The sequence below is a fragment of the Topomyia yanbarensis genome, chromosome 2 (genome assembly GCF_030247195.1).
Source record: "Topomyia yanbarensis strain Yona2022 chromosome 2, ASM3024719v1, whole genome shotgun sequence".
Classification (NCBI taxonomy): domain Eukaryota; kingdom Metazoa; phylum Arthropoda; class Insecta; order Diptera; family Culicidae; genus Topomyia; species Topomyia yanbarensis.
Window position 1 is genome coordinate 317,933,075 of NC_080671.1, and position 27,383 is coordinate 317,960,457.

The 27,383-nt window shown below is 38.0% G+C and overlaps 1 protein-coding gene across 7 annotated transcripts in view; it reads left to right on the top strand.

Annotated features, from left to right (window-relative positions):
- The window catches only part of LOC131683704 (RIMS-binding protein 2), a 331,371-nt gene that overhangs the window by 92,391 nt on the left and 211,597 nt on the right, over positions 1 to 27,383 (top strand). For all 7 annotated transcript variants that reach the window (XM_058965931.1, XM_058965934.1, XM_058965935.1 and 4 more), the window contains one exon: positions 7,289 to 7,396. In XM_058965931.1, the coding sequence (XP_058821914.1) occupies positions 7,292 to 7,396 (105 nt within the window). In that variant the 5' untranslated portion in view covers positions 7,289 to 7,291. The remainder of the gene's footprint in view (positions 1 to 7,288; positions 7,397 to 27,383) is intronic.

Here is a 27,383-nt window from a genome sequence, read left to right on the forward strand (position 1 = left end):
GTACAGTGCTTAAAAACGTTGTACTGCTCGCTCGTTCGTTCCACACTGGAATACGCCGCCGTTGTTTGGGCTCCTTTCTACAAGAACAGCATTCAACGCATCGAGAGTATTGAGCGTAAATTTGTGCGTTTTGCGCTGCGCCACCTGCCATGGAGCGATCCCTACAATCTGCCCAGATACGAAGATCGTTGCAACCTCATTGGTCTTGAAACACTGTCTTTGCGCCGCAATGTGACCAAAGCGTCTTTTGTCTCTGATCTGTTATTGTCTCGCATTGACTGCCCTGATTTACTCCGTCTTCTCAACATTGATATTCGCCTCCGAAACCTTCGTTCCTACTCTTTTGTCCGTCTTCCAGTGTCTCGTACTAATTATGGCAAAAATGAACCCGTCAGTAGCATGTGTAGAGTGTTCAATCAATGTTACAATGTCTTTGACTTCAATTTGTCTCGCACTTCTTTAAAAAAATTGTTTTCGCGCACCCTTTCCCAAACCTGATAGTTTTAGCCAATTTTTTATGTTAATGTTAATACTTTACCTATGTAAGATAGAGTTTACGAAGTGTTCATTTTAAGCAGTGTTTAGTGTTAGTCATTGTATCATTTGGTTTGTTTGTTAAATGTTGATACCTAAAAGATAGAGGTTTTGTGCCTACGGGAGAAGGAGCTTTTGAAAATCCACTCCCGCGGCTTTTTCCCTCTCAATAATAATAACTACGTTCCAATTGTTCCAATGGTTTTCTGAAGTACGTGAACGTAACCCAATTAGATTCATTCAACAGTGCAATAGAACCACTCTGGTTTCATTTATCGCAAGTGTTTGTCCAAGTGTACAGTATGAAGTTGTTTACAATTTATCATATTCTTAGCTAATGTTACTAATAAAAGTTGGATATTTTCGGAATGGGGTTGACGAGTAGATGACGAAAATCAATGAATGAAGCCACTTTGAAAACCAAGATGGCGAATTCCAGTTAAGACATCTCTATAACCTAAAATATTGACATTTTCGAAAAAGATAATCATAGAATAGATATAGGTATATTGATTTGTGATGCGGATGATATGATTATAAAAAACTTCTCTGAACCAGAAGACGCTATATTGGCCTTCAAAAGGGCATCGCTCATCTACTCGGTAAACCCGCTTAAAAATACCCTCATGGTTTATACAGATATTGTTTGAAATAGCTCCAAGGTACCATTTCTATCATCTACTCATTAAGCCCGCTTCAAAAATTCCCAAATTGTTAGGGTTATCGAGATTATTGTTCAATCGGAAGTCTCCATCCTGGATTTCAAAAAGGTGCCAAATATCCATTTTCATCATGTACTTGTCAAGCCCGTTCCGGAAATACCCATATTGTTAGGGTTATCGATAATGTTGCTCGACCAACGAATTTTGATAAGAATGTGAAGCGAATTTTTTATGATCTAAATCCCAAAAAACGAACTAATTCAATTTACGAACCCTTGGCTTGGTCCGTAAATAGAGGTTCCAGTGTACACATTTGATGCAGAAAAATGTGGGAATTGAACTAGATACTTATTCTACCTATTAGTATTCACCAAAAGTTGAAACTCTTTCTCTCACAACTCTCTGTCTCAGTCTTTCTAACAGCAGACTTCGCTGTTGGATCCCATTCATCGCATTCGGAATGTTTTCTCTCTGAATGTTGGCGCAAATGTAACAACTGATTCCAAAACCGATTTTACCATGTTCAGAAACCAACAACTGCAATAACTGCATCCAGTGCCTCAAAATCATCAACATGTACCAACAATAAGAAACAAGGCAGCATCAGTGGTGCGAAATTTTACATTCAGTTGCCTATTTCTGATTAATTTGCTGAATTTAATATTCAGTTTCAATGCTTCCCTCATTCATTCACTTCCAAACTGACTGAAATTTTATGCAGAATCGAATGGTTGAGTGCAGAGGAAATATAAATTCACTCACAAACCAAAGCATTCATTTGTTATTATGTGGACAGTTTGAAAGCAGAAGTTCTTTTACATTTTACAGCATAACTGAACTGCATAATCTATATCTGGTGCACTTTTGCTTGATGATCTCAGAGCGGACGGACGAGGAAAACAAACAAACCTTCGATTCATCGCGGCGGGAATAAATAGAATTTTATTTCTCTTTCAAGCTCACGAAGGGATGTCAATTTTTCTAAGCTCGGATTCTGAGCAGCATTAACGATGGTAGCATTAACGTGCGTCAAGGGAGTATGAACGATGGCGATATGGACTGTATGGCAATGTCGCAAAAAAGGTTTCCAATTGCAATGGCAAATCGGACGCAAGTCATTCTAATGGCCAGCCACAAACAAATATATATATTATTATTTTTATTTTTTTCATCTACTACTTATTTAAAATACTGACGATTCTGGTAAGCTAACGCATTGAATCGTATCAAATAAACAATTTTCATAAAAAATAGTTTAATTGAAACGGTTGCATTTGTATAGTTCCTCTAATCGATGTTGAAATAAGAAGTCATATATGGTACGGCCCGTCAGTACTTCGAACCCCGGGGCCCGGCGCGGCTCTCGACGGCCCTGGCAGCATCTACCAATGATTCGCTGAAACTCTGCCTAAGATCAGCTTCTATCAGCAGAACACTAGATATCCTACCTGTTCTTACTGACCCTGCCACTTCTAGTGTTCCGATCTATGTTTCTTTTGCCATACGATCTCTAGCCTGGTTTTATCCCGAGAAAAATAATATACTGTTATCAACCTCTTAGTGGACCGCAGTCACATCTGTTGTTAGTCGCCTCTTACGACATGGGAACAGACATTTAGTGGATCAATATTTTGGTGAAATGCTTCGAGAGATTTCAACCCGCCGGATACCACTTGGCCATATCATTTGATGTGTAACTGCCCTGTAGTAATGCAATTACGAGTCCGGATTTTTGGTTTTCCATTTATAGACGAAGCGATGTACAGGGCACTAAAACTCAAATATGACACGATGTTGTCCCTAACCAAGTGTTGTGAAAAGCTATTGTCTTCAGCAGAAGGGTTCATTATTCCTCCGGGAGTGAAGTATACAGTCTGTATACTGTAATGTGTTGTCATTTTACTTTTCATGATGAGGCGACATGATAAAGGGCGAACACGAAATTATTGCGACACCGAAAATGTCATGCCAATTTTCTTATAGTGTTTAAAATCAAACCTAAATTTTAGGGTAGTTTTATACATGCATTTATTTTAAAAAAGAAAAGTTAGTCGATGGAGCCTTTATTGTAAAATTTAACGCATTTTAGCTTGATGCCCTACATCGAAGTCTTTACAGTGTCATCCGGTACCAGTTTCTCAGTTTTTTTTCCATTTTCTTAACATGTCCTTCTCGTCTTTGACTATCTTCTTGCTCTTCCAAAGTTCCCGCTTCATCATTGCCCAGTACTGCTCCACCGGACGCAGTTCCGGATAGTTTGGCGGATTCATGTCCTTTGGAACAAAATGGACAGAATTGGCCTCATACCACTCCAGGACACTTTTAGAATAGTGGCATGATGCCAAATCTGGCCAAGCTTCGTCGTGCTGCTGCAAGAACGGCAAAAGGCGCTTCTCGAGCCACTCAGATTTGTAGATCTCGCCATTTACTGTCCCTTTGTCACGAAAGGCTCACTCCTCAGTCCGCAAGAGCACATGACCTGTCAAATGAGATATTTGGAGGATATTTCTTCTTCTTAAATTTGTCGTCCACATAGAACTTGCTCTTGCCGGTGAAAAACTCCAACCCCGGAACTTGCTTAAAATCGGCTTTTATATACGTTTCGTCGTCCATCACACAGCAGCCATATTTTGTCAGCATCTTCTCGTAGAGCTTCCGTGCCCGAGTTTTAGCCGTCGATTGTTGCCGCTCATCGCGGTTTGGGAAGTTCTGTACCTTGTATGTATGTAGTCCAGCTCTCTTCTTTGCATTCTGGACGTAGCTCTGCGACATGCCGATCTTTTTAGCCAAATCACGGTTTGAGACGTTGGGATTTGCTTTAATCATCCGCTTCACCTTTCCCTCCGTCTTTTTGTTCTCCGGTCTCGGTTTTCTTCCAGCTCCTTTGCCGTGGTCCAACGCCAACCGCTCCTGGAACCGCTTCAACACTCTGGAGACGGTTGAATGGTGAATGTTCAACATTTTTCCCAACTGCCGGTGTTTGGAAAGAATTTGTTCTCTCGACTCGCGTTGGTTCACCTCCATTTTCGTTGAATCGAAAATTCGACTTCGAGTTTGACAGCATGTAAACAATACACATCAATGAGAAAGTGTGCAAAATTTGGTTGATTTTTACCCAATGGTAAAAAAGTTATGCCCTGTTGAATGTGTCGCAATAATTTCGTGTTCGCCCTTTAAGCTACAAACCTCCGAATGGGGAGCGTGCCAATCGAACCAATATAAACTGATTTCGGATATGTCTTTGCTGAAAACCATCCATCTCTTTTTTGTTTCCATAAATAATCTCAAACCGATTAAAGGTTATGTTTCCTAAATATTTGTACAGCTGTTTTTCGCAAATGTTCACGAGTTGACTTGTACTACACACCAAAAAAATATGAATTTTATCATTGACGTAATTGCAAACATGACACAATTTAACAAACCGTAATTTACGAAATGACGAAACATTACCGTGTTCCGTTTAATTTTACATGAAACATATACTTTACATGCTCAATGACATAAAATTACACTTACTGCCATTCAGAACAAACGCCATATGTGGAGTAAAATTACACGATTTACGAAATTCAATGTCATGTAAAATTAAAATCAAACATATAACTAAGTCATTTTTGATGCTCGTATATGTCAGGGTCAGGAGACGTAAATTTACACGATTTTTTCTAGGTGTGTAGTTATCCACAACAGCTCCGTGAGAATCAAGATAAACGTGCTCCATTTTCACCACCCCCACGTTTTTTGGAGATTAGATACCCCGATTTAAAACCTTCAATGACGGTTTTATACCAAAACAACGTACCATTTTGTGTATTTTGGAATAAAAATTAGAATCATGCAAAATGCGAGACACTTCTAGGGACGTCTGGTCATGCGGGACAAGTGCGTTGAATCCGCGGGACTGCCTTTTCTAATCCGGGACGTCTGGTCACTTCAGCCTACTCGGAATGAAACATCAACAAAACAGCTGTTATATCCAACATAATGGTAAAATGTGTGTTTCAATCAACCGAAAGGGAAGCAAAGTCCTCTCATGGTTTCCAAATTGGCACAACTACTGCTAGATGGAGCATTTGAATTTTTTTTGACAACATCGCGTATAAATGGGAAGTCTCACCACATCCAACGATTGCAGTTAAATTTGGGATTGTCAAATAATGCAGAATAATAATGCTTCTCACACTCACATCCCGATCAGAAACACATAACAGAAATATTTCAAAACTATATCTGGCATTGTTACTTGTTATAAATTTCTGTTATTTTAACTACTAACGAGACCAAATTTATAACACAATATGTTACAGAAATTGTGTTCTGTTATAATCTTGTTACTTCATTCTGATCGGGATGTGATCCAACTATTTAATGGAAGGAAAGAAAACTAGTTTACTCTAATCTAGCCCTGGAGTTTTACTCGTTTTAACTCAATCAATCATTTTTTAACGCACGAGTCACTGAACCGATCAAAAGAGTCGACATTTTAATGAGCGAATCGGATATGGATTCACCAAACTGAATCGGTTTGCCCATCTCTAATCTGCACTATCTAATAGCTACTTATTTAAATACCACACGATGCTGAAAATCAAAAACTTTGTTCCAATATTCCTGGATTACAATTGTGTAAATTGTAATTTGAAAGCTGCGTCCAAGCTCTCTTTGGCAATTTTGTAGTAATAAAAACTGGCTTTTTGACGGCCCCCATGTGATGTTAAAGCGCTTAAGCATAAATGGTGTTCTTTTGGCTATATCGCCCGTTCTACTCTACCAGGAAGGATTGTAACTTGGGTGAAAAATTTGAGGTAATTTCAGCATAACATAATTTTTGAATAGACCTCAACTTTGGTGTTATTCCGCGCAGCAAAAGATCATTGATAGACAACAAATCCTTCTGCTATGGAACTTGAGGTCGATTCAAAAGGAAATTATCTTCACGAGAACAACATGAAATGGCCATTAGCATGCAAATAATAGCCCTGTTTTCAATTTTCTACACAACTACGATTTTGAGCGGGTACCGAGCCTCCAAAGCATGCCATCAATCGAACTTTGATTAGCCGGTTTCAATAATTCAGGCTGTTTTTCGTGTTCCTTCTGGCCTTCTAAACATTGCCCGCGTCTCGCATGTCTCTGAACTGATGGTTACAATGTAGGTACGTAAATCCTAACCCGTAGCCGCGTCCAAAGCCAGCGAAAAATGTCCATTCAACAACCACTCAGACGAAACCCGACAGACCATTATTAACTGAAGTGCATGGATGTAGTGCCTGCTTCCTCATGCCGTTGGCTTCCACGTCCCCATATTGGCATACTCCGAATTACACATATTCCTTTCCATGCCTGAACATTTACCTAGAAAGTGGCAGTACAAGTATGACACAGAGACCGGGGACCTGTGCACATACATATAGAAGTCCGTAAATAGATCTGGTCGTACGGCAGGCGACGCCGCCGGGGACTGAAATCAGGGATACAGTGAAATGTTCACCCTTTGTAACCTTTCTGTCTATGCTCGAATGGCTAGCAGCAACTTTTATGTGGTCGTAACGTCACACGAAAGCCCCGTGTGTGTACCTACATCGTTATTTTGATGGACGCGTGTTCTATGGCTATATTCTCTTGATGAAGAGCAAAACAGAAGGCAGGAGGCGGAAGGACTTCGGCCTATGAGAATTCAAGTGTGTCAATCATAAACGTGGGGTGACTGGAATACACATCATAACAATATTATAATTAAAGCTCGCTGTCGTTGGATCAATTCCAAAAACAAGTTATAATTTCTAACTGTTTTCAGGTGATTGTACTATTTTTGTCATTGGAAAATCCCACTGGAGCTGATTAATTCGCTTTTGCTTCAATCCAGTTCTTGAGCTAGTTCAAGCAGTTAAACAATCAGAGTTTTTTTTAATTTGGCTACCTCATTCAATTAACATTTCCGAAACTTGATATTTTCCGGAAAAGCAATATGGCATACTGTTTGGTTTATGTTTCATTCACCGTATTTGCACTAAGTAGCGTCGCGACACCTTCCAAGCATTTTCAGCCGATCCTAATTGCATTCGCTTTCCTCTTTTTCCACTTTTCAGACGATGTCCAACGACGCACTGTGGGTGTCTGACGCCATGTTGGATTCGCTCAGTATGCAACTTCGGGATGCTGAAGCTCGCAGAGCGGAAGCGGAACGCGCACATCAGGTAAGGTGTTTTGTTTAGATAAAATCAAAGAAATAACAAAATCCACGCTTAACTTTTAAACCAGGACCAGCGTACCTTTAACGTGGTTTAAAAATTGGGTTTGGGTGAATAAATCGGCTCTGAGCGTGATATATTCGCTATCAAAATAAATGACGCTTACACGTCATCTGACAAGGTTGCGGTAGCGACCTAGATATCTATATTATAATGTGCCACAAAATGCGCCCTGTAGTTCATCAATCATCCTGATTGAACTTTTCGATATTAGAAAACCGACAGTAAATTGTTATCCAGGGTGGTCTGAGCTTGTCTGAGTCCTTTGTTCAAATTGATGGAGACGCATAGTTATCTGATACATTCGAGGGAGACTCAGTATTGCGAGTTCGTCGTTGGTAACGTGAATTTTCCATCGGAACCATTTTCTGCAAAAGGTATGTTTGTAGAATACCTGCGAATAAACAAAGAATAAACAAAAATAGTTCAAGAAATATGCGCACCGAAAATTACAGACAATTTTAGGTGCTGTATCAAATTTAAAATATATTGACACTTGTTTCACTAATTATATAAAGTCTACATTACAACCAGAGTCATGGAAAACTTGCTGATGGCTCTTTCCATTTCGTTGTATGCATGACAGAATTACAATATTGATCCGCTGGTTGTAAATATTCAAATTATATCAATATTACCCCCACATCCAGACACCGGCGCGAGCATTAGTTTTATCTGCACAGCCATGATTCCAGCTAAAGCTGCGAGTAAACAGCTTTTATCACAAACAAATTAGCATTTTTGGCTCTTATCTTGCCATCGCCGTCTGCTGGGGCGAATATTTCCACCAATCGATCATACAGCTGGAACCGGGCACACGGCCGGTTAGGGGCGTGATAATTGTGTGGAAACACGAACGGCAAATCGTGAATGATTTACATAATGATTATGCTTGAAGCTCAGCGTTTTTGCTAATTACACTTTTCAGAGAATGTTGCTGTTTTTCTGCTCTATTTACGGCTAGTTCGTGCGTCGCGGAAAAATAATCTGCAAACAAGCTGTTTTGTGAGAAAGTTGGTTTCAGGAATTCACGGCGCTACTTTGTACACTCTAAAAAATTGTCGCAATTTCGTGATTTTCTCATCACGACATCATAACGTAATTACAACAATCATGAACAAAAGCAAGGTAAACTGGCTCTTGTTTACGGTCCGCAGATCAAAGCAGTATCTTTGTTAAGTAAAAAGTAATCGTGAGTATTTATTTATCCACTATATCGTAACAAATTTGATTGTTTTTAAAATAGTGCACATTCATACTAGAGGTGTGCGCCGATGCATTTTTAATCGACGGCGGCGTAAGCGACATATTTGACCGGCGGCGGCGGCGTTGGCGGCGTCACGCCGTTGGACCCTATCGGCGGCGGCGCGCCGGCGTGTGTCGGCGTGACGAATATTGACGCCTATGTAACTAAAAAAAATTCTTGGCAGTATAATTCCATTCCCAAATTTGTATCAGGCATCATCGCCCACAATCTACTAGCGACATCTGTTGAACACATTGCACAAAATGTAAGTCTCGCAACCACATCATTTTTTTTTAACTGAAGCTCTAATAGTGTCCACCCTGCTTGCGAAGCAAGATAATAAATGAAAGATGGAACTATTTTTACAGTTGTAAAATTTGAAGAACGAAATAGAAAAATTGTCGATGTCGCATACTACGGCCAAGTAGCAATTGCAACTTGTTGAAAGTTTTAAATGTTGCACAACTGCTACACAATATTTTTTATTGTTGGATATATTTGAAAAGAATTTCCACGGGTTTTTAAACTGATTGTGAAACTATGTAACTATAGAGCTGGCCAATAGTGTTAAGTATGAAAACATCAATAACAGTTGTGAAACTAATCAGAAACTTTGCTAACTTGCACAAACAGTCTAACAAGTTGCAAACCCTAGTAACAATTGTGGTTTTATGATAGTTTTATAGCCACTGATAAAACTTAGATTGCACTTGTAGCGTACTATAAAACTTCAATTGTTACTTGGGAATGCCTCTTTGTTTGCCATTCCACCCTAAAACAGAACTGGTCGTGCTGATTTCGCTTGTCTCGTAACCGCCATATCAGTCCCGTACGGCATGATATTCTACATGCCTTCCTCTCTACGTTGACCAGTTGGTTGCCGTGGTCGATCTGGCGATTCCCGTTGGAGGGTGGCTTCCGGTTCACTGGTGCCCCATCGACCAGGGTCTGTCGCGTTCGATGCTACTCGGCGTAGTTCCCGTCGGTGGAGCTAGCCTACCTCGGCGGAGAGTTCCCTGACGAAAAAATGTCTCCTGCAACCGTTGACGGACACGTTATTCTTCGTTATTCTTCGTTCGTCCGGTTCATTAGCGCCCCGATGATTCAAGCCGGCTCGTTTCGGCGATTCGTTACGGACTACTCGGAATAGTCCCCGACGGTGGATCTTTCCTACCCTGGCAGTGGAAGATCTTCCGAAACCGATACTACCCGGGCAGATGCCGAGGTCGGTCCTGCGATTCTGGGTGGAGGGTGACTTCTAGTTGACAGGCGCCCCGACGAGCATCTGCCGGAGCTACTTCCCGATCTATTCGAACTAGTCCCCGGCCTAGTGGTGGGCCTAGTCTACTCCGATGGAGAAATTTCCCGACGTTGAAATTTCTCTCGAAAACGTTATCTCGATGCTGGTCGGTTAGTCTTGCGATTCCGGGGAGTCACGGTTCCGACATCATAAGTCATTAAGTCACTTTTTTTAAGTTTGGACATGCCGCAGACTCAGGTGATTCGCATTTAATGCCAAAAGATCCTAACTCCTGCGTTGCAGAAGAAAAAGAGTTAAGTAGCCGGGAAACTCTAAGCATCCTCATATGACCCTACTCCACGCTTTTCTCTAAACTTTCTTACTTCAAATCCTTGCTCTTTCTTTGGTACTATGGCTCTTAATATTGAAAAATATTTCACACCTTATGTGTTTTTATGCGGATTTTCAAAGCTATGCGGTTTTTTCACGTGGATTTTTTATGCGTATCCCCCACATAAAAAAAACTTCAGTGTATTTAGTCTTCTTTACCGTCGCTCTTTTAGAATCCCACAGATATCAGGTACCCTAACACGAGGCGTTATTAATGGCATTACTGCGCAGAAATGTTACTTTTAATGATTTTAAGGACACTTTTCAAGGTAGACACATCCCAGTTAAGCTCAGCCGGAAATGAACCGGAATTCTGGCTGGTTCCCGTTCGTTTTCCTGCTCCAGTGACACAACCGATTCTAGATAGAATCGGTTGTGCCACTGGATCCCGTGTACGAACTGGAACCAGTCAGATTTCCAGTTCAATTCCGGCTGAACTTTACTGGGATTACTTCATTTTCCAGGCTGGCGTTTTCTTTTTACTTCTTGTAAGTACAAAATCGCCACGATGATAAGGCATATACGATTCCATGGCACTACATTTTCTTTCAACGTAAGATTTGCTTCTATCTTGAATGCAAAGTATGCTCGATGTGCTGGAATCATACAGATCTACACCCTGACGAAACCGAAATATACAGTTATCATTCATAATAATTCCACGACTTGATGTTTTAGCCCCTGTTGGGTTGAAACTGATCACTAAACAAGTCTGATTGAAAATGGTCTGAGCGTATCTCTAGTTTTCGTTGCACCTGCACACCGCCAATTTCTCCAACAGTTCCGGGGATCAACAAATTCTAATCCATTGCATACATCTAATCAGATTCGGTACATCGAATCAATTAATTTACTAACATCATATCACTGAGAACAGACGTCCATCTTCAGCATTCAACTTGTGTAAAATCTCTAACGGTTTCGAAGGTAGTTGGGATATTCAAACCAGGTGCGCTACCGTCGTCATGTTTTTTTTTGTGGCTGAGTTCGACAGAATTGACAGCGGTTATTCCTCTACCCAGTCAAACTAGTCCGGAACCGGTTCGGACTTCCAGCATGAATTCCAGCTCAAATGCATCATCCGATAGAGTCGGAGTTTATCGTATATTAATTCAAATATTTACACACGTTTTTTAAATATTTTTGTTCGATCATGGATGTCTGTTCTCTGTGCCTCTACCAACTTGTGGTCATCGCAGCTGTCAATTCTAAATAACTATCCTTATGTCAACTTTTGAAATGGTTCGCTCTCTCGGTTAAATTTTTCCATTCAAGAGAAAATAACTTTCGAACTGTCAAATTTTAACTAAAAGTTAAAGAAAATCGCCAAATGGTTCGCAACCTTAATTATTTCACGGACATGAATTGTGGTTAGGTAATGTATTTTTGGTGCACAGCGCAGTTTCATTTATTTTCGAAATTTACACTGAATCTTAAAAGAATGACAGGGTTACAGGTCCTAGTAGTTTCCTTGTATCTAATGTTCGCGCCTAAGAGACTGGTTGCTAGCAGTTGTACACAATAGCTCACATAGAAATTTCAAAACCAAAGAGTAGAGCGAATAATCCATGAATAATAGTCTGAGTTCCTTGTAATTGTTTACGTAAGTTTATTAAGCTTATGTGAAAGATTTATTACTTTATGAACTATATCATGAACAGTTTCACGTGCTCGACTGGTGAATCGTGTCTAATATATTAGGAATCAACTATATCTTGAAAGTGGAATTGTTTTTTTGTATTTGTAGACCTTTCCACGAATGGTGAATTGAAACTTATATGCTCGCAATCATAACCAGTTGACGAAGCAAGAATGGATCCATGAATTATATTGCGAGTGTCGTGTTAATTTTGTGATCTAATTCACAACCACTAATACCAAATAAAGATCAATATGTGATAAATCATGAATATAGACAATGTTCATAGATTTGTGGATAAAATTATGAGTCAATGATTTTCGAGTTCGCAAATTGACGGCGTGAGAAAAAAAGCGTCGGCGGCGCGCCGCCGGTCTACCTTTCGTCGTCGGCGTTAGTTGAAATTTACCGGCGGCGGCGGCGCACAGGTCTAATTCATACAGACATAGTCCCAATTCGTCGGGCTGAGTCGATTGGTATATGAGACTCGACCCTCCGGACCACGGAAAAAAATTGCATAGTTTGACCGAATCTTATACATTTCTTTTATAAGAAATAAAAAACCTTAAAAAATGTAGTCGCATGCAACTTAAGAAAAAATTGTGACAATCAATTAATTCGTGAAATTACTACCTTCTCATAAGTTTCTTCAAAAGTTGAATACAGCTGACAAAAATTAGTATTTCTTATGTAAAAAAGTCCAGAGAGTCGGTTGAAGATAATTAGAAAAATCTCACGAAGCGTATACACATTTTACCTCAATTCTCCGCAAAACTAAAGATTGAAGTTAATCGTGACTTTATATTTCGATAAAAGGCTATATGCGGCTGATCAAAAGTGGTAATTCTTACGTATAAAAATCCAGGTTATCGGTTGAATATAGTTAGACTGACAGACCGAAACTTTTGTACCCGTATTACCCCAATTCGTCCCATAACTCAAGTATAGAGTTAAACCTGGTTCTACATTTCAGATAGAGGCTGAATACGGTAAATCAAAAGTAGTATTTGTTATGTCAAACATTCTGGGGAATCGATTGAAGATAGTTAAAATGACCGCACGAAACGTGTATACCCGTTTTACCCCAACTCTTTCCATATCTTAAGTGGGAAGGTAAACCTGGCTGTGCTTCTCGAAAAGAGGCTGAAGACGGCTGTTGACAAGTAGCAATTCTTATGTACTGTGCAGAGCCCATCCACCGATCGGGTACCATTCACCGATCATCTTGACGCAAAAATCGTTTTATTTCGAATATTAAATGGAATTAAGATATTGAAATTAAAGCGAAACATGGAAGCAGTACTTACAATATCAATATAATATAAATTTTCAGTGTGCATCTCATTATTTCGCCAAACAGTCATTTTTGTATGCTGCATCACATCACGCGCCATTTTTGCGCTTTTGTTATTTTTGTCGCTTAAAAAACTAACGTGCAATTTAAGAAAATAAACCTTTTATGGCTAATATTTCTAAGTAATCAATATACAAACAGAATGACCAAGGCATGCAGAGAACGTTTTGATCTAATTTTCTGCGAATAAAACCATATCTCGACAAACATACGATTACGGCCTAAACGCCAACTGTCAAAATCGACTTTGAATGGAAATTCCGGGCAAACTGTTACGCGCCAATCACAGATGTTAATAGTAAATGAAAGAGAAAAGTTGTATCTTTCATAAACTGTTGTGAACTGTGTTCGGCTAGTAACGGTTTGTCCGGAATTTTCATTCAAAGTGGATTTTGACAGTTGGCTTTTAGGCTGTAATCATATGTTTGTTGAGATATTAACCCAGAATTTTCAAAATAAACAATGATCGGTAAACGAGTCTTAGAAAATATAGTGTCTTCTATTTACCGATCACGAAATAATTAATCTCATTTAGTCTGCGATTTCCAAAAGGTTTGAATCAGAGCTTAAAAAAATTGATATCCCTGTGTGAACTTGAAAGAAAACAAAATTCAATTCATGCCCACTGCGCTGAATGAAATTTTTGATTCGTTTCCCTCGTCATTCGTTCTCCCGACGCAACGCATTCAAGGTCGGACATGTTCTGTTTCAGAAGCAAAATGAATTGTAGGAGATGCTAACATCTGCCTTCAAACCGTCCACATAATAACAAATGAATGCTTTGGTTGGTGAATGAATTTATATTTCTTCTGCACTCAAGCATTCGACTGAAATTTCAGTCAGTTCGAAAGTGAATGAATGAGGGAGGCGTTGAATTTGAATGCCGGTTTCGGTAAATGCAAGGAGAAATAGGTAGCTGATTTTAAAATTTCGTAGCGCTGGTTTGAATAATCCGATAAGCAACTGTAACTGGCATTAGCTGTAGTTGAACGTGGCATGTTAATGTATTCCTTTAAAAAATATATCTGGTTGAAATTCAGACGAAATATGTGGAAGATAACAAGTGCTTTCCAATGATGAAGATGCGAATTGCCGTGTAGGTATCTAGTTGTAATTTCTAGAATGCGTGAACTTGTGACACTACAGATTCTTTTGATGTGTTAAGCTCAAGTCTTCAAGTTTAAATAATATAAAGCGGGTATCTTTGATCAACGAGGAAACTTTGATCTCATAGAGCTTGTTTCAGTAACTGTACGATAAGAAAATTCCCTTTAACCAAATCATGGAAACAACAAAAACAATTCCTGGAAAACTTCGATGAAAGCACGTTGTGTCTATAGAAGCAATTTTATTTTCTTTGGGTACGTAACAATATTGGACAGGAAATTGGCCCAAGATATGCAATTTTACTTTTCGCTCGTTATTTCACTTTTCGATCCAATAATTCGACTGATCAAAGTTACCTCGAGAGCAAAGATTGTAAATTCAAAATAAAATTATTATATTTTTGCACATAGACCAAATAAATCACCCAACAGTTTGAATCTATGGGTAACATTACCTACTTTAAAAATACAAACAATTACAACTAATTGATACCATTAAATTTATTCGAAAATCGTTTGAAAATGTGATCAATGTTGCGCAATTTTACGGTAACTCAAATCGAACTACAGTTCGACTCTACAGGTACCTAGGCCACAGTGAGGCAGGATGCCATATTCGGTGATCGAGCTTTATTGTGCTCTGGGCATGTATCATGCATTATCATCATGTTTGATGCTTTCGACAGAGTATGTTTGATAAACAGAGCGATTTAGATATGCAAAAACTAACCTAGACTAACTCTATCTTTCGACATAAGAATCCCAACGAAAAAATTCTCATGCAAAAGTGTTTATAATTTTATCGCATGGTAAATATCATCGCTAATGTCATGGACGATGATTCTCCTGAAAGAACCCAATCCGTTCGAACTGTATACCCGTCTGAACCAACTGGGCTTTCCTCCTGAACAAACCACACCGATTTAAGTAAGCGACCTAACATTTACAAGAACCAGGATGATTAGTTTATGCGAAGCATTGAAAAAAACCCAAATAATAGCTCTCGCCGGTGCAAGCTCTGCCCTCTTTTCCTGAACAAACCTCACACTAAAGATCAAAAAACTTAACAACTAGAAAGAACCTCGCGTAATCCCGCTCAAGTGAATTGATCAATTTTCCTGGTAGATAAAATTGAGAACATTTTCATAATCAATTATACAAATAATACATAAGTTTAGTGGTATAAGGTGTCGTAACACTGTTAGATGGATTAATGAAGGATTTTTTGATGAACGTGTTCACTGGAAAACAGACATAGAAAGAATGACCGGAACGGTGAGAATGAAGAAACGGTGAAAATTCACCTTTTTGATATGCCCTCAAGCAGAAATCGAACCTGCGATCTCCCAGTCTCTAGTTGGGTGCGTTAACCACTCCGCCATCGAGGAACTGTGATGATGTCATCACAAATTCACAATAGTATCGTGATTACCGCGGCAGCCTCCAATTCCTCCCAATTGACTCATCGACCCCCAATGTCTCCTATCAGCAGATCGTCACCTCTCCCTCTCATCGATCGGGCCAAATCTCTCTCGTTATCTATTTTTAGGTCCAGTGGAGAGTGGACTGCGCTCAAGGCTTGAGATATTTATTATCACTGTTTGCACCCTACCTAACTCAATCAGTAGCTGCCAGACTGTGGCAGTGGGTAGAAGCTATGGAGAGGGCATGTTGATGCCTGCCTCAAGCCTATCGGCAGATGCTAACAATAGTGGACACGTTCATAAAAATCCTTAAGAAAGGAAAAAAACAAAGAAACACATCAAAACAAAGGAATAGATTAATTAGTTTTTCCTGTATTACATGTAGATTTTCAAATCACTCAAACCTCCTAAAAAATTACATTTTCATTTATAAACTGTTCATCGGCCAGAAGATGAGCAATAACAAGTTATCGGAGAATGAATATTCATTATTTGTATTGATCGGCGAATGGCCCTCTAGAGTAGTTGGGCGGTTCGGCTTTTTTCACTTTCCACGAATTCTTTTGTAAATTTGCGTATTTTTCCTTAGAAGCGGTTTAAATACTTTAGTTGAAAACTATCTCCAATCGATTCCCCGGAATTTTTTACATAAGAATCATCAGCCGCATTCAGCCTCTTTCCGAAAAATACAACTTCATACTTGAGGTATGGGAAGAATTTGGGGAAAAACGGATACACGTGTTTTGTCCGGTCATTCGAACTATCTTAAATCGATTTCCTGGACTATTTGGCATTAAAAAAATACTTTTGATCAGCCGCTTTCTGCCTCTTTCTGAAATATTGAGTAAGCTATATCTCCACACTTATATTATGTGAATGATTGGGGTGAAACAGATACAAACGTTTTGACCATTCATACTATCTTTAACCGATCCTCGAATTTTTCTACATAAGAATTACTACTTTTCATCGACTACCTTCAGCCTTGTTTCGAGAAGCACCAGGTGTAACACATGAGATATGGGAAGGGTTGGCGTAAAGCGGGTACATACGTTTCGTGCGGCTATTCTAACTACCTTCAAGGAAGGGGGTGAAACGGGAACACACGTTTTGGGTGGTTAGACTAACTATATTCAAACGATAACCTGGACTTTTATACAGAAGAATTTCCATTTTTGATCAGCCGCATATAGCTTTTTACCGAAATATAAAGCCAGGATTAACATCAAACTTTAGTATTGCAAAGAATTGGGGTATAATAACGTTTCGTAACATTATTCAAATTATCTTAAATTGATTCTCTAGATTTTTTTACATAAGAAATACTAATTTTTATCAGCGATATTTAACTTTCTTCCATGTTATATATTAAGTTTTGAACATAAACTCAAACGAAAGGGAGAATTGGGGCAAAACGGGCATAATAGCGTACCATGCGGTTGTTGTAAATACTAGCAATCATACTCAGTTGCGTTTTGGCTTCGCCTCATCAGAAACCGACACTAACTTATTGTCGGAATAGATTAGCGCCGACTTGACGCAAATCCCTTAAAACTAAACTGTTTTAGTTTTAGTTATAAGGGATTTGCGTCAAGCCGGCGCTAATCTATTCCGACAATAAGATAGTGTCGGTTTCTGATGAGGCGAAGCCGAAACGCAACTGAGTATGAAATAAGGATTTGTGCCCTCAAGTGCAAAGACTGGTTTGACCAACAAATTTTCACCCTAGTGAAAAATTTTGGTTTTTACCAAATTTTCCTCCTTAGGGTGAAATATAGCATAGTACTAGCAATCAATTTTTCAGACCATTTTACATAAGAAAAACCTTTCTTGGTCAAAAAAGCGTTTTGGGTCTATTGTTCGCACTGTGCAACGTGTAAGAAGATATATGAGCTGAAGGGCATCTCCATATAGATATTTTCCAAAACATAGATATAAAAACTTCCGCACAAAAATGCCCAAGATGAAGTCTGTATATCTTGAAACAACCCTAAATTTTAAGTCTGATTGATGATAAGTGACCCATAAGAGACATTCTCAAAAATTGTAAGACGTATAAAGATAAATTATTGATATGACATTCAACTTTTCAATTGTTTTCCTTTAACGCAGAACAAACACAAATGATTTCTGCACAAAAAGCTCACATTTATAGTTTAAAAAATTTATCCTTCTTTCCAAAGATCTCAAAACTGCTCTAATCAGCCGAGTAGTTCTAGATATATCGCCATTTGAAGTTCGGTACGGTACGGTACGAACAAATTAAATTGAACTGAATTGAATTGAATTGAACAGAAATCCTCGACATCACTTGCTTCAACGACATGTGAAAAATTTATTTATGTGCAAAGTCATTTATATGAAGAAATTTGCTAAGGTAAATATTAATTAAAATTAATTCAAATTTGCTTATGCTGAGCTGATTTACAATCTAGAGACGTGACATAGAGTACGTCGAGCAGGTAAAATACACAATATCTCGTACACTACTTTAAGTCGTTACGTCAGAAACATAAAAAGGAAGATAAACGTAGTTGGAAGCTGATTTTGGACAACAAGAGACAGAATTGACTGCTTATTTCTTTCATTGTTTATAAATAAGATTCGGATTGAGCAGTGCAGAAAATCCATTTAGAAGCTACGAATCAAATTAGTCCGAGTTCTCACAGAATTCACCTATAATGTACGTATAATCTACCAGGTTAATCATCAGAAACTTGCGCGGATTCCCAAAGGCTAAACCACGTAAGTCTAGAAATTATAAAAGAAGACGAGGAAGAAGTAGCATCTCTACCGACTCTCCAAGAATGAAATTGATCAAAGAAAAATACGATGGGAGAAAGGAAAGAACACAAAAATACTAAAAACAAAAACAAATAATTTGTGATATGGATTTTATACTACAAACATAGAAATTAAACTATTTTTTGCACAAAAAACAGAATGATTTTTTTCGTGATGTTCTACATGTTTTGATGATAGTCTGGATAATGGTACAACCACAGACAAACAGACGTAACAGCTCGAAGAAAATTGAAAAAAATCATCGCCCACGGTATACTAGCGACATCTGTTGAACACATTGCACAAAATAAGATTCTGGCAACCATGGGACAATTTTTTTTTCAACCGAAGTACTGGCAACAATGCCCACAACGATTGTCAACTGCAAGATAGTAGATGAAAGGTAGGGGCATTGTTGCAGTTGCTAAATTTGAAGAGTGAAATAAAAAAATCGCCTGTCACGTACTTCAATTTTCCATGGCATAATTATTGCTATTGACAAATTTAAAAAATGCAGAGCTACCACTGCATTTTAAACCCACACAACCATTATTGTTACGGGAAATTAAGCAACGCCAAAATTGTTTTTCTTTTCGTGTGAAGAAATCAATTGTTGTCGTCAATTGGGCGTATGATTGATTTTTGTCTCTATTTATTCTTCTTTGTCGTCGCTCTTTTGGAATCCCGGAGACATCACGTACTCTTAATTTTATTTAGTCTATTTTTAAAGAGTCGGCTGTGCTATCGAGGTCATCATTGGACCAAGATCACGGAGACACAACCCCTAAAATTTCCTTGCCAATATCAGGATCAATTCACATCAACGATTTCATTTTTAACGTTTTCCGTAAGTGAAAACTCATTATGTAGGCTATGGGAGAATTTAATTTTATAAAATTCTAAACGGATGGTGTGCCACGATGATTCATACGAGTACATGGCACTACTTTCCCTTTCAACGAAATCTTTGCTTCTGTTTTGAGTGCAAAGTATGTTCGATGTGTTGGTCTTCTATATACTTACGCAATCTAAATATGTAGTGATTATCATTCATAATAATCCCACGACTTGATAGTTGGGTTTCCGCGGATCGTTAAATATATCTAGATTGAATATGGTCCAAGCGTATCTTCAATTTTCGTAACTCCTGCACCCCGCCAAAGTTGAATTTCTCCGTAAGTCTCCGGGGACCAACAAATTCGAATCCGTTGCATACATCCGGTTAGATTTGTTACACCGAACCAGTTAAATTAGGAAGATCCTAAAATGTATCTGCTCACCGATCAGCATCGTGCAGGAAACTACGAAATGATTTTGAACAATTCTTACCTTGAAAACTTCGACAGGAATGCATTTCACATTTCTGGACCATTTTGTTTGTTTTGGTTTGCATAAAATGAAAATGGCGGTTATGTTTTCGGGCAAGATGGTACAGGATGTCACATTGTTTCAGCTATACATACTGTTGCCATATTTCTTCGTTAAAATCGATAAAACAAATGGATATGAAGAAGAAAAACATAAACAAATAACGTAGTGGGCAAAGGTTTTGATTCGGTTCAGTCATAATTATTTTTATCGCTAGTTTCGAGAATAAAAAGTGTCCCTATGTGCTCGAAATGGAAGATTCACGGTGATGTTCGGCCTTTTCTCTCCTTCCATCGTGCGCCAGGATGGAATCAGGATGCTCGTTCCGATCATTATGTTTACTTATTTTATGGGTCGTAGAAGCCTTGCTCAATTTGACATGTATAAAACTAATACACTCGAAAATGACGAAAGTTCCCACCTTTCTTTCCCTTCATCTTAGTTTTCGGGTTCTTGTGGTAACAAAGTGACACATTATGGCTATGTGTCAAAATCGCTTCACAAGCGCCACGCTCGGTGAGATGGCGCATTTTACATAATTTAAATCGACCGTTTTTTCTGTGGGCGATGAAAATTCTTCTAGTGTTACGTCTGTTTGTCTGTGGTACAACTATCCCCATGGAGTGTTTTAAGTATCCCCACCCATCGGGGTACTTGAGCCATTTGCCATACTTAACATAAATGTGTATAATTTTGATAACATGTTACTTTTACTTACAAATGGTATTGCTAATATAGTAAAGCAATGTTTGTTCCTTCATATTCATGCATATAGAATATTTTATCGCAAAAGGTCTAATACATATAACAATTAACAAAAAAGTGGTTCATCTATGCCACTCCCCCTATATGCATTAGATAGTTACTAAGGAACTTTCAAATTTTAATCCAAAATTCGTATGAAATCTGTGCTGCAAGCAGCTGGAATAAAATTATTCGGGTTTTTCTTCTTTCCATGAGTTGAAAATTGTTTTTCCTCGCCAATTTCTACAGGATCTAGTGAAATAATATGCTTTACACAAATAAATGAAGAATTGCAAGCTTTCGGTGAAGGCTAACCGTAATGATTATATTTTCAAAAATAAGTCCTACCTTGGAATGTATGGGACCTACAAAGTGCGCTTGGAAGCTAGATTTATAATAATACGACCCACAACTTTGTTGAATACGCCATCTTCATATCTAGCTTTATTAAAAAGTTTATAACAGCGCTGTCGACACTACACGTAGATTACATTGAACAATAAAAAAATGTAAAAAAGACAACGTCGGGAAAAAAATATGAGTTGTCTTAATTTGGACGCCAGCCATTCAATTATTTCAGTGTTTACCGTTTTATATCAAAATCTGCATCACGAAGAATGTAAGTGCAAAAGAAGATAATCACTCGTTTCATTTGATAATCAAGATTTGCATCAAGCAAACCAGTTGCAACGTTTTATCACATGTCCCAGCACTGTTTTTCAGAAGCAGTATTCAGATAGGTTGATAGTTTTTCTAGCGTCTTTTGTGCATGACACGAAGCATGGTTAGCAAACACATCGAGTGATATTATTCATTTGCATTTTAATAAAGTTTTATGTGAATTAAACGAAGCTGAAGAAGAATGCAATTTTTTTCGATCACCCTAACAAGGTGCATATGCATAACTTTCCAAAATTTTGCTTTACCAAAAGCTTCTTTGCGATCATATGTAAGTTATTAGTGTTTGACATACGTACGTAACGCGTTGTTACACCATGCGGAAGAATGATATAACCCTAGAACGTTACACTCACTTTTTTACCTTAGATCTTTCACACTAACTCAAACACTAACGGCAACGGTACCCTGGGGTACAAATGTACCCCACGCCAACTTTGATCCCTGCTTCCACGAAGTCCAACAGCAAACTGGGCTTACCACCGTTTGCTACTCTTACAATAAACTCTAAATTGAGTTATGGTTCCGTGAAGTCGACTGTGACAAAATGTTCTACAATGACGGATCAAATATTGATGGGTCCACTGGCTTCGGTATCTTCAATGATATTTTCATCGCTTCATTCAAGCTCAATGATCCCGCTTCAGTTTACATTACAGAATTAGCTGCTATTAAATAAACCCTTGAGATCATCGACCATTCCCACAGATCACTACCTCATCATTTCGGACATTCTCAGCTCTATTGAGGCTCTTCGTGCGATGGAGCCCAGAAAGCTATTCCCATATTTTCTGAAGCCTGCCTATTTTATCTAATCCTCTAATTATCTTTGTTGCCCCTTTTCTCCTGAGAGGATACTCAACAGCTGGCAAACCTCGTGGAGCTATGTGGAAGATGGATTATGGCTACATTCTATTATCCCGGAAGTGTCGACGATGCCTTGGTTCAGAGGGATTGATGTAGATCGGGATTTCATTCGTGTAATGTCCCTGCTTTTGTCCTACCACTATATTTGGATGCGCATTTGCGACGTATTGGACTTGCAGGAAGAAGTATGGGGACTTGTGACGAGGGTTATCACGAAGTCGAGAACGTTATATGAGTATGCGCCGGGTATTGTGATGCCTCGTCACAGTTTAAGAGCTTCCTCATTATTCCAGTTCAGGATATCCTGGCAAGTCGCAATCATCCTTATATGGCATTTACCTTTTTATAAAAACGATAAATGTCTCAATCTAGCCCCTCTCTTCTGTTTCTCGTTCGCAGAAGTCTCCTTCACTGTCTTTGTGAAGCCGACCTGTACCAGAACGCCACCATATTATCGCTTTTGCACTCACCACTACCCCGGCATTATTTGAATTTAAGACGAGTACGACCTGATGGTCTGTCCGCTTTTGAAGGATCCGCTGGGAGTCCGAAGAATACCACTCATCGACACGGTCCGTTGTGTCAAGGTAGCCAGAAACTGCAATTGAGGTCGCTCCCTTCCTTTTGCCCTAATGTTGCAAGTTTGAGTTCTTCTCTCCCTGTCATCATTGTCTGCCTTCTCTTCCCTGTACCTGATACGATTGCTGCTGCCTGTATGTTGGAGTTACACCCTTTTGAATATCTGGCCAAGCATAAGCCCACTATCAGAAAAAGCAAATTTGATTTCATTTTCTTAGTATTGATGCTCAATTGAATAATATCTTTTGATTAAAACCTGAATTACTTGTCCTGAAAACTATATCTGTTTCAATATTTAAATTGGTTCTACTGTATCGATTTTGTTGGTTATTTGCGGCAAATTTAAGAGAAGCAAAAGCAATTAAATTGAAAGATGGATAGGTATTCTAGAACGAATTAGTTATAAACTTAGAACGGAAAACTAGAACTAGGCAGGCTCATATGGACATGATCGAAAGGAAATGTGCAAAATCCTTTGTCTTCTGCTGGTGGGAGTTGGGCATTCTACCCAAGTCTACCGCATGGTCGTTGATAGAACATAGCTCATCATCATGTTTTACCGGCGTCAGCGAAGTTTAATTTTTGCATTTAGATATAATATAAAAAATTGTTTCAAAGTTGTAATCTTCTAGTTTTAAGATACATTTTAAGCAAAGAAACAAAAATTGGCACCATCAAACTAACTCAAACATTTCATTCAAACAAACGAACTGATGAAAAATCACCGTTCGAACGACGGTATTAGGCGAACAATTCGTTTTATGTTTTGTTCTTTCAAAGATCTCGAGGAAAAATCATAAGGATCGAATAAATATTCAATGAGTGCACTTGTGCCATCTAGCTGCCCGGCTGACATTTTACGTCTAATAGAGTGTTTATAGAGAGGATGTACTCCCACGAGAAAACCAAACAATTGGAAATAAAATACAGTGATGACCCGATTTTATCAGCCCCTGATTTTATGTATTCCCGTTTTCATCAGCTTTTTCATCCGATTTTGTCAGGCCCATATGAAAATTGATAGTTGGTAGTTTGATGGGATCTATCAGACGAACCAAATCGAATTCGGGTAAATACTTTCTTAAGCATATTTTTCATATCTTACAAATCCGAAATATGCAAAAAAAAATTATTTTTATTTTTAATTTTGCGCTGTCCAATCCAGAAATTTAAATTAAATAATCAGAAAGGGTTATGCGACTATATATAGAAACTAAAGAAGAATATTTTAAGAGCTTCCGCTTCTGAAAAAGAAAGAAAAATATATGTCCTGATTTTGTCAATGTCTCCGTTTTATCTAAAATTCACTGAGGGGCTGGTAAAAACGAATCTTCACTGTATTTTCCATCATAGAGAAATCCGACCACGCCACCCACGGAACTATACCCACGAATCGTGCCCACTGGCACCCATCAGTGTAATATGCAAACTCTGAAATGGCAAATTAATCTCAATTATAATTTAATTTGCAGAGTCATCGCTCCGAACCGTTTGTATGTTGGCGTTTGTTTTGTTTGGGGGTAATAAGCAAGTATATTTTTACTCTACCTGTCAGCTACGCCACGGATCATAATATCATTCAGATAGCAAACAGAAATTGAATGTTATTCCAACTAAGTACGCGTACACCCACAATCAACCAACGTTTCTTCTTGCTTAAAATGTTCTAATTAATGCTCGATGTGAGTTCAGTAATGCATTTTACTCTACAATTTTGTGTAGAAATGTTAGTAGTTAGTAGTTAAAGTTTTCCGCTATTTTCTCAAGTAATTGTTGCGCTAACATTTGAGCTATAAGTTGGAAATATGTAGTCATGAAAACTTTGGTTGAGCGCGGATTCTTTTACTGTGTGGGTAAAAGATGGAGTTGTAGGGGAACGCGGGGCAAGTCCGACACCTTAAGCGCAATAATTTTTCTAAAATTCTACAAAACTCCTAAAATTGAATATTCTGTGCATAATCCTTGTTTAGGTGGTTCTTAACAAAATATAATTTTTTCAGTGCCTCAAAAAATTGAATTCATTAAAAATTATTGGTCGCCAAAAAATGGAGAAAATTTTTAAAAACGCTGTGGGTAAGACCGACACCCCAAAGTGGCAAAAGCGACCCCCTTTTGAATTTTCTTTTTGTTCAATTTTTCCAATTTAAAAAAATATATTGTGTGTGTGTGTGACAAAGTGCAATTATGTGTATATGAGTATGTGTGATGCAAACGAATGCTTTCTGTAGTTTCATCGCGTAGCTAGAGGAAGAGCATTCGAATGCGTGGTGTTATGAATAAATAACGCATGTTTTATATTATGGTACGGGTTTTCTTAAGTAATTCTTTCGAGCTTTATTGCCACTGGTATAGCCATTCTAACGAGGAAGAGCTGTTCTGTAAGCAGATTATATACGCAGTTCTAAGACTCATTTACTTAGAATTGACGCACGCTTCGTAGTAAGCTATCCGGTTCGTGTTGTGGTTTTTCGGAACACTGTTGATCAACAATCCGACGGTCATTGAAAATTTTTCCTCAATATCATTTCAAAATCTTATATTAGATTATACTTTTCATTTCTTTTTGTAATATAACTATGAATCACGTTCAATTTAATTCTTAATTTTTTTTTTTGTCGGCTTGAGACAATACTGCACAGAAAAAAATATTTTGTAATTTTAAGTTTATTTTCATGCACATATTTGGAGCATGAATATAAATGTAAAATTAAATTCCACCACAAATACACACGACTTGTCGTGCTTTATTCAACGATTTTTTTTATAATTTTATACGTGGATTGAAAATTACAGTTTCTTTTAACGGAAAACCAATGCACTTCAATGTATTTTTACTAGAATACTGTTGTAAAATGAATGACATGTAATATTACACGAATGGAAGTGTAAAATTGTATGCTGTTTGATGCTCCAATTGCCTTTAACGTAATTTTCAATCAAATTTTAGATTCAATCTTTGTATGTTTACATCAGTATTGATTTACATGTTGTTTAAATTTCATTATTTTTTGGTGCGTGATAAATAAATGCAAAAAAACATAATTTCCGTGTATTTCAATTATTAACATGACGTAATTATAGTATAATTGAACACAACAAATATACCCAGTCGTTTGTATCGAATCAAAAACGAACCCAATCATCTAAACACCGTGTCGTTACCCCACCCAAAAACTGTCGGTCTTACCCCAACAGCACACATTTTTTGTTAAATGTTCAATTAACAGTATTGAAATACTCAAACTTATCTTCAATACACACAAATATTGATATGGAGAGTAGAATATAATGTGTGACAAAAAACTGGTCGTTTTCAAAGCTTTTGTGTTATTAAAACCTTAAAATGTATCAATTAAAAATAACATCCAAAAGCGCATCAACTTTGCTTTCGCTTGTTTTGTTTATTTTGTTGACGTTTAATAAACCCATATAGCATCGATGTGTATCGAAATGCCTAAAATAATCGTACTAATAATATCCTGTCATTATTGTAAGATTTAAAATTTGATATCTGTGAAAAGTCGTGAGGTGTCGGGCTTACCCAGGGTGTCAGGCTTACCCCCAGTTCCCCTAATTATTGTTCACCAGCTTGTTAGTCACTCGTTGATCACAATAGGTAAACAGTAAAATGAAGGTAGCGACTGTCACCAAATTTTAAAACTCGTTACTAATTGGACACATATAGTAATGTGTTAACACTGAATATTAATTACTTGTAAGTTCGTCTTTTCTTCCCTCACAAAGAATCAATTGGAAACCTTCTTTGTTAAGCTGAAAATAATGCAAATAAATAAATATCGAAATTTGTTCTAATCTTCCACATTAAAGTCATTACCTCTGTACATTCCGTGTCGTCTTACCACTTGCTCTAGAGTCTAGACAATTGCCCAAAATTGGGTGGCAACATGGAGGATTAATGACTTTTTCTACAACTGAAACTCTCGACTATAGTGACAGCTGGGCACATCTAGCCTATCCCAATCCTTTGCACACAATTTTAAGAAAGAATGTTCATCGTGGGCGTCTAAAATTAGTTTTTTTTTTGCTTACGGTTTCCATCTAAGCTGCTAAAAGTTCTAAGGGACGTTTAGTTTTAAATAAATTGTGCGTCCGGATTTCAACTGAGGCAAGCTTCCATTATGCAAAAATAGATCGCGATGACATTCTTATTTCGCTAATTGAACTACATAGCACTAGCATGAGCAATTAGCGAAAATGATGACAATGTTGCTTGATATCACCGGAAATACTTTTCTTCTTCGCAACCACGTCACGTCAACATCCGATTCTACGAAGCTCTCATTTTATTGTGCTTCTATAACTTTTCTGTCTACCAGGAGGAACTTTCTATTATTAGCGAAGGGTGAGGTATCATTAGATGAGTCAGTTATTTCTACTTGCTTATTTAATATGAACAAATTGATGTTAATCTTTTTTTAGCAGCATAAGCTCTCATTCTCTCAAAATGCGATTTCACATCAATGCATGGAATAAATATACTGAACTAAATATAA